Source organism: Mustela putorius, unplaced genomic scaffold (assembly GCF_011764305.1).
Source record: "Mustela putorius furo isolate JIRA1106 unplaced genomic scaffold, ASM1176430v1.1 tig00000127_pilon_pilon_pilon, whole genome shotgun sequence".
Taxonomy (NCBI): Eukaryota; Metazoa; Chordata; class Mammalia; order Carnivora; family Mustelidae; genus Mustela; species Mustela putorius.
The window spans coordinates 8001971-8010507 of NW_025421288.1; the positions used below are offsets into that span (position 1 = coordinate 8001971).

At 42.9% G+C, this 8537-nt stretch overlaps 1 protein-coding gene across 1 annotated transcript; it reads left to right on the top strand.

Moving 5' to 3' along the window:
- The first annotated feature begins 319 nt into the window (after positions 1-319).
- On the top strand, positions 320-5388 carry LOC101671485 (secretoglobin family 1D member 2). Its single transcript, XM_004770309.3, has 3 exons — positions 320-436; positions 3925-4115; positions 5260-5388. Exons 1-3 carry the CDS (start codon positions 382-384, stop codon positions 5284-5286), a joined length of 273 nt encoding a protein of 90 aa, XP_004770366.1. The 5' UTR covers positions 320-381; the 3' UTR covers positions 5287-5388.
- The last annotated feature ends 3149 nt before the right edge of the window (positions 5389-8537 follow it).

Below are 8537 nucleotides of genomic sequence, written 5' to 3' on the forward strand. Positions count from 1 at the left end.
CAACCATATTTTAAGTAAAGATGAGCAAAACCAGAGGCTACCACTGCAGTTCAGGAGCTAACATCCAGGGTGGGTGTGCATCAGTTAATTGGCCATATATTTGTAAAATTACAATCTCGGTGTTTGCTACAAAGGAGAGGTGCCAGCAATGCCTATGAACAGGAACTCTGATCATGACTTTGGGGTCTGTGACTTCCACAGATGGCATGAGACCTGAGAGAGGAATGGAGGGCTGGAAGCCAAGACTGTGGTCCGACCACATGTTTATTTGGGCAACATCAGGGAGGCTCTCTATGTATAAATTCTCCTGCACTCTCCAGGATCCTGTTTCAGCTTCTAGTTTCTTTTCACAAAAGCTGAAAACTCAAAGCAAAACAAACCATGAGGCTGTTCCTGAGTGTTCTACTGGTCACTCTGGCTCTTTGCTGCTCCAAGGGTGAGTATCATTTCTCATCAGACAGGCAACAGCTCTGGTGAGTACCATTCTCTGAACTAGGTGAACTGAAGTGGCTTTCCTGTTTTTCACTCCCCCACCCCACCTCCAAAACCCATGCTCTTTTTCTCAGTTCCCAACACCCTGGAAGTTTTAAAAATTATTGCAGACAAATTTTAAGTTTTTCACTGAAACCTCTCTCCTTATCTGTGATCTGTGTTTTGGAAGCAAAAGGACATGGATTTAGGTTTGAATCATGGTTCTGCCACTTACCAGAACCTATCTTCAACAAAATGCTTTATCTCTCCAAGTCCTTTTTTTTTTTAAGATTTTATTTATTTATTTGACAGAGATCACAAGTAGGCAGAGAGGCAGGCAGAGAGAGAGGGAGGAAGCAGGCTGCCCACTGAGGAGAGAGCTTGATGTGGGGCTTGCTTGATCCCAGGACCCTGAGATCATGACCTGAGCCAAAGGCAGAGGTTTTAACCCACTGAACCACCCAGGCGCCCCTCCAAGTCCTTTTTTATCATTTGGTTTGACTCATACCACAAGAGTAGCTATAGCAATGGACTGAGATTAACTGTGTCAAGGGTCTAACTTTGGCTGCCAAACTGATAACTGGTAGTTCGCAGACATTCTCCTCCCCAAAGTTTTTCAGGTGGGAGTGGAGTCCACAGCTTTTTCACTCATGGATTCAGACTCATAAAATGATACAGTTGGAAGGGTTTGGAAAGAGTTCTCACTTCCAGAAGAGTCAGTGTTCTCTAAGTCTCTGATAATAATCTTCAAGGGGGCTCTGGAAATATGCAGCACTCACTCACTAAATCTACTAGTGAGTAGATCTCACTATATCTACCAGTTTTCTCATTTTCCAGGAGTGTTACCAGTATTTTGTAATAGAACAAGTACACACAGAGGGGTGAGATTTCTATTTATCTAGATTAATTATGGCCAACTGCTCCACAGTATTTTTGCATGGCTTCTTACCCTTGATACTGACCCAAGCCTTCTTCAGTCTTTCTATTTCCTCTCACTCTCTCAAGTCCTCCTCTTTCCCTCTGTTGTCTCTGACTTAAACCTCTCAAATCCTTTGCATAGTTTGACATCTGTTCAGGGGTCCAATCAGAGCCTGGTAGGGTTGTAGCCTACTTGACTACAGTGGTTACAAAGACTTGGAGGGATAGAGAATGCACACTAAAAGAAGAAGTCACTTCAGATTTCCACACAGTTACAGTGGGATCAAGAAAGAGCCCCAGTCCTGCCTCTCACCCTCTTTAAGATGTTCTGCACATCACTGTTGGAAGAAAAGAGCCAGTCATAACTTTATGATAATCTTTCACATGTGTTCAAACTGATTAGTTGTGTTTGGGATGAGTTGTGTTTGTATGTTTTTTGTGTTTGAGGGAGTTGTGTTCGTATGAGTGTGTGTAGCCTTTTAACCATATCTGCATCCAGTGACACGATCTTATTCTTTAGTTTCAAACTAGCATCTTCCTACATATACTGTGAACTTAGGGGCCCTGAATGGCTCAGGTGGTTAAGGGAGGCTGTTTTTTCCCTTTCCCTCTGCTTGCCACTCCCCATGAATGTTCTTTCTCTCTCTTCCTCTCTCTTTTTAAAAAAGAAATATTTTCATTTTTTATTTATCTTTTTAAAATTATCTTTTAAAAAATTATTATGCTGAGTGAAATAAGTCAAGCAGAGAAAGTCAATTATTATATCATTTCACTTACTCATGGAGCATAAAGAATAGCATGGAGGACATTAGGAGAAGGGAGGAAAAATGAAGTGGGGAGTCAGGGGAGGAGATGAACCATGAGAGACTGTGAACTCAAAGAAACAAATGGAGGGTTTTAGAGGGGAGGGGTGTGGAGGGATGTGTTGGCCCAGTGATGGGTATTAAAGAGGGCATGTATTGCATGGAGCACTGGGTATTATATGTAAAGAGTGAATCTTGGAACACTACATCAAAAACTAATGATGTACTGTATGGTGACTAATATAAATAAGTAAATAAATAAATAGGGTAACCTCTTTTCCAGATTAACCCACCTCTTCAAGCTCCCTGGAATGGTCTAACTCTACCATTCACTTAAATATTGATTAGTAAATCTCTTCTCCCCCAATATCCAAGACAAAAAAAAAGGGGGGGTGTCATTCCATTCAAGCACACAATTGTTTTAAATAAAAAGAAAGACAATTTCACATGAAAAAATGTTCATCATCACTAGCCATCAGGGAGATTCAAATTAAAACCACATTGAGATACTACCTTACACCAGTTAGAATGGCCAAAATTAGCAAGACAGGAAACAACAAGTGTTGGAGAGGATGTGGAGAAAGGGGAACCCTCTTATACGGTTGGTGGGAATGCAAATTGGTGCAGCCACTTTGGAGAACAGTGTGGAGATTCCTCAAGAAATTAAAAATAGAGCTTCCCTATGACCCTGCAATTGCACTACTGGATATTTACCCCCAAAATACAGATATAGTGAAAAGAAGGGCCATCTGTACCCCAATGTTTATAGCAGCAATGACCAAACTGTGGAAAGAATCAAGATGCCCTTCAACGGATGAATGGATGAGGAAGATATGGTCCATATACACTATGGAGTATTATGCCTCCATCAGAAAGGATGAATACCCAACTTTTGTATCAACATGGACAGGACTAGAAGAGATTATGCTGGGTGAAATAAGTCAAGCAGAGAGAGTCAATTATCATATGGTTTCTTTTTAAAATTATCTTTTAAAAAATTATTATGGAGCATAACAAATAACATGGAGGGCATGGGGAGATGGAGAAGGGAGTCGAGGGAAATTGGAAGGGGAGATGAACCATGCGAGACTACGGACTCTGAAAAACAACCTGAGGGTTTTGAAGGGGCGGGGGGTGGGAGGTTGGGCGAGCCAGGTGGTGGGTATTATGGAGGGCACATATTGCATGGAGCACTGCGTGGGGTGCATAAACAATGAATTCTGTTATGCTGAAAATAAATAAAATTTTTAAAAGAGAGAAAGAAAGATAATTTCAAAATGAAGAGAGTCTTAGAAAGGAGGGATGTGCTTTTAAAAGATAAAAACTGAACTAAGGGAATGCCTGGGTGGCTCCATCCTTAAGCGTCTGCTTTCCACTCAGGTCATGATCCCAGGGTCCTGGGATCAATCCCTCATTGGGCTCCCTGCTCAGCAGGGAGCCTGCTTCTCCTTCTGCCTGCTGCTCCCCCTACTTATGCTCTCTCTCTGTTAAATAAATAAAATCTTTTTTAAAAAACTGAACCAGGGGTGAGTAAGCCTATATTCTAGTACTGGCTCTGCTGCTTGCTCTCCAACATGAGGGAGTCACAGCTTCCAAGGTCAGGCATTGTCATTGGCATTATTGTGGGATGAGATCATAAGTCCTCTGGGGTTCCTGTCTAGATCTGACTTCAGGGAGCCAGGGAGAAAACGTGATTTTCCTTACATTGATTGTAGTTCTGTTTCTTCACCAGCCAATGGGATCACCTGTCCAGCTTTGGTAACTGAAGTGGAAAGCTTCCTCTTTCTAGACATGTCTGCCTACAAGTCTGTACTTCAGACGCTATTTGACCCACCTCAAGAAGTCATTGAGGCCAAGATGACAGTGAAGGCCTGCACAGATCAGATGTCCCTTGAGAACAAGATGCTAATTTCAAGCACATTGGTAATTTCAGTTTTCTTTGGGCATAAAGTTGTCACTAGCTGTGCAGCCTGTAGGGCAGTAAGGCTGCAGCTCTGTCAGGGGCACAGATGGTAGAGGCACCTACCTGGTCACAGTGTAGATGACATTATACCTGGGGAGATATACAAAGACTTCACAGAGGATCTGGGCATGTTCCTCCTTCTCAGCTCATCTCTTGGGCACAGGTTCCCCATAGAGTACTGAGGAAGAAGACACCTGGGGACACACACAGTTCTGTTGAAGGACCAAAGCCTGGCTGTGTCATTGCCTGGGAGCTTTTCTCTGAGCAAGATCCCCCCTCCAAGTGGACACAATCACAGCAGAATCCCATGGGGGTGTTGGGAGTGTTGAATGGAGAGACAGCTGGAAAAGAGAGAATGCTGCCCTCTATCAGCATGGTGGGCAGCTGGATGGGCACTCTGCCAGCTTCTGTAGAGACAAGACCTAGCCCTCATACCTCAGCCCACTTCATCACTCCTTGCCTACAACTCTCTCCCTTATCACATCTGTGTCCAGAGACCTTCTTTCTTCTGTCTCCTGAAGCCAAGGGTAGAGGCGAAACACTTGAATTACATCTTTCTCAAGAAATAAGATACTTGAAAGTGTCTCTTAGGCCATCCACTGCTGGATTTAGGTCATGAGTTTTAGTCACAAAGGCCCACGGAGGCTGGGTTTTCAGTAGAGAGAAGACATGTGCCATCAGGCTGATTTTCCACACCCTGAACCTAGAACTTCTCTGAAAGCAGTATTCCTGAAGTCCCCTTGTACCCCTCTTCCAGTCTCTCACCCCCGTATCCTTACTGCAGTGAAAAATTAAAGTCCTCTGCCCTAGGACAGCCCAGAAAAAATTCTGGGCCTCTCCTCCTTCCATTAGAAACCTGAGTGCTACTCTTGGGTCAACTCAGGCTTTATTTGCCAGACTACGGAAATGAATTCTTCCTTATTTACATCATTGTTGAAATTGTGTCAGATGTATTTAGTTTATCATCCTTCCTGGTTTCCTGCGTCTGCCCATTCTACTTGCCTTTTTTTGGTTGAAATTTCACAGACAACTTCTGAGTGACAGTCTGTGTTAAGGTTTCATCCTGATGAGCAGCATGGCTGATTTTCTCTCTCTTTCTTTCAGGCGAAAGCCATGAAGAACTGTCAATAAGGAACCTTATGTACTATTAACTGTCCTGTAATGATGACCTATTCTTCTGGAAAATGTAAAGGTTTCAACATCTTGATCCAATAAATCACTTTCTCTGCACTACTCCACACGTCTTGTTATTATCCCACAGTCTCTGGTCTTGAGTTGGGGTGGTCATTGTCATGAAGTAGCCTTTGGGTGTTGTCAGAAACAAATTTCAGAGACTAAGTATCCAGTTACCCTTGGCAGTCTGGGGAGCAGGGACCACAAAAGGAAATATTTGCTCAGGAATCATCCTACATCAGATTATAGACTTCCTATTCACATGGCCACAGGCAAAAATAAATTTTAGGGTAATGCAGAATTAAAATGTTCCTGCAAAGCTTTCATATGAAATATATCCATAGCCTAATTGTCTGGCTAGCCATGTGGTTCCCAATCACCAGCATCGCTAATATTGTGTCCTTAGCACAACCACAACCAAACTGCTCAGTTCTCACACCATCACTCTGGGTTCAATCCTATGAATTCTCTGGTATAATTTGTTTTCCATCTACTTCTCAATTTTCAATGAATTTCCAGACTTGACCTTCAGTTAACCTTTTGACTCTGCACATGTACATTGTTCATCAACATCTAGACCAGGTTAGTTAACCTCAGGCTAATGCTTTTTCCCTCACATTCTCCCTTGAGTTCCAGAAACCCCATCCAGCTGTCATCTGCACCACTCCATTCAAGACTCCACAGTTACTGATTTCTGCACATTGACTTTGTATCCTGCCACGTTGCTGAATTGCTGTATGAGTTCTAGTAGTTAGAAAACTGTACGCATTGCCTGCCTGCACCTGTTCTACTTTCCATGAGCCACTCTTTCTCACTAATGTCCCAACCCATGAAGCACCTGATGCAGACAATTTAGATTAGCTTCCACTGGCCACTGCAAAACACTACCACACACGTGGTGATTAACACCAATTATTTTCTCGATATTTGGATGACAGAGTCCCAAATCTATAACATGTTGCAGAAATCATTGCATCAGCAGGGCCACACACCCTCTGGAAGGTTGAGGTGAAAATCTACTGATGGCTGCTTCCAGATTTGATGGGTAGAAACCATCATTCTTTGTCTTGTGTCCCATCGCTCTGATCTCTGCTCTATGAAGTCACACTGCCTTTTCTCTTCTGTGCCTGCCAATCTCCCTCTGTCTCTTTCATATAAAATATATGGGGTGATGGGGTGCATGGGTGGCTCAGAGAGTTAAGCATCTGCCTTCAGCTCAGGTCATGATCCAGCTATCTATTACTATCAATTATTAGCAATGCCTTTATAATAAATGTGCATTTTTAACACCTCAGAAAATATGTACATTCAAATTTGTCCCTTTTTGTGAAACATATGTCATATTCAGCCTACACACATAGGCCCAGCAGAAAGGATTATGGATCTTTTGCAAACTCTGAAATACCCAGACTGCAGACACTCTGCTGGGAGGAGCAAAGCTCACCATTTGCATTGCACACAAGGACATCCATGGCTCCATCCCTGGGCACACCTTAGCCTCTATCCCTGAGCACCCAGGAGACTAGGCTCAGCCACAATTGTCTACACACCATTCTCTGTGTATCCTGCTGAGTCACACAATTGTACCAGGACAGGTAGGGTTCTCTTTGCCTCTATATTCTCCCTGAATAGGACAGCCTACAAGCCCACCTGTAAGGTCCATTTCACATCTTTTCCTCTGTGAAGCTCTCTCAGATTCACACAGCTGAAAACAAATCTTTATATACAGACACATATTTTGTCCTCAACAATACACACACAAATACACCGTTTTACAATAACACACAGACAAACCCAAAAACACACAATATCACACTACCACACAGACAGACACACACACACAGCCTTCTGTTATCACTTAACCTTTCTTTGATATCAATATCACAAAGTGCTTTTGAGTAAGTTAATAACACAAAATGACAGATTTTTTTCAGTCACTATTGTTTTTTCTAAACTACTAAACATTGACATTCATTGAGCATTCTTATAGGCCAGTCAGTATCCTGGAAGGTTTGTATGTTCTGTCTCTCCTAGTACCTATTAGTAGCCAGGAAGGTAAAAGATTATTACCACCACTGAATGTGACGATGAAGAATGTCTTCCTCTGGTGTTCCTTAATTCTGGCTCTGTGTTAGAATTAGCAAGACAGGAAACAGCATGTGCTGGAGAGGATGTGGAGAAAGGGGAACCCTCTTATACGGTTGGTGGGAATGCAAGTTGGTGCAGCCACTTTGGAGAACAGTGTGGAGATTCCTCAAGAAATTAAAAATAGAGCTTCCCTATGACCCTGCAATTGCACTACTGGATATTTACCCCAAAGATACAGATGTAGTGAAAAGAAGGGCCGTCTGTACCCCAATGTTTATAGCAGCAATGGCCACGGTCGCCAAACTGTGGAAAGAACTAAGATGCCCTCCAATGGATGAATGGATGAGGAAGATATGGTCCATATACACTATGGAGTATTATGCCTCCATCAGAAAGGATGAATACCTAACTTTTGTATCAACATGGACAGGACTGGAAGAGATGATGCTGAGTGAAATAAGTCAAGCAGAGAGAGTCAATTATCATATGGTTTCACTTATTTGTGGAGCATAACAAATAACATGGAAGGCATGGGAGATGGAGAGGAGAAGGGAGTTGAGGGAAATTGGAAGGGGAGATGAACCATGCGAGACTATGGACTCTGAAAAACAACCTGAGGATTTTGAAGGAGCGGGGGCGGGGGGGAGGTTGGAGGAGCCAGGTGGTGGATATTAAGGAGGGCACATATTGCATGGAGCACTGGGTGTGGTGCAAAAACAATGAATACTGTTACGCTGAAAATAAAGGGGGAAAAAAAGAATCAACTGTGAAGATTTCAAAAGCAACTCATGCCCAGATTAGCCCTTTCCCCGCCAGGACCGACATATAGATATCTCTGCAGGTAGAACCCATGCAGTCCTCATTTCTTGACCACCATTTCCTTTGGGTGGCAGTGGCCCAGTGATTGGGGAGCAGGTACCACCCATAGATGGGGGAAAGAGGACAATATACCATGATACTCATGAGAGTATCTCCATGATACTCAGAGAACCTCCAGTATCACCACGGTGGGCACCTTGAGACATTTTGGGTCTTATTTAACTTTTATTTTTATTTAATTAATGCAGATACTCAATATGGATCTCAAACTCATGACCCCAAGATCAAGAGTCCCATGCTCT

Excerpts from the sequence above, each read along its gene's own strand:
- LOC101671485 (XM_004770309.3), top strand. The coding sequence starts at position 382 with ATGAGGCTGTTCCTGAGTGTTCTACTGGTCACTCTGGCTCTTTGCTGC. Across the intron at positions 437-3,924 it reads GGCTCTTTGCTGCTCCAAGG|CCAATGGGATCACCTGTCCA; the intron begins GTGAGTATCATT and ends TTTCTTCACCAG. Across the intron at positions 4,116-5,259 it reads TGCTAATTTCAAGCACATTG|GCGAAAGCCATGAAGAACTG; the intron begins GTAATTTCAGTT and ends TCTTTCTTTCAG.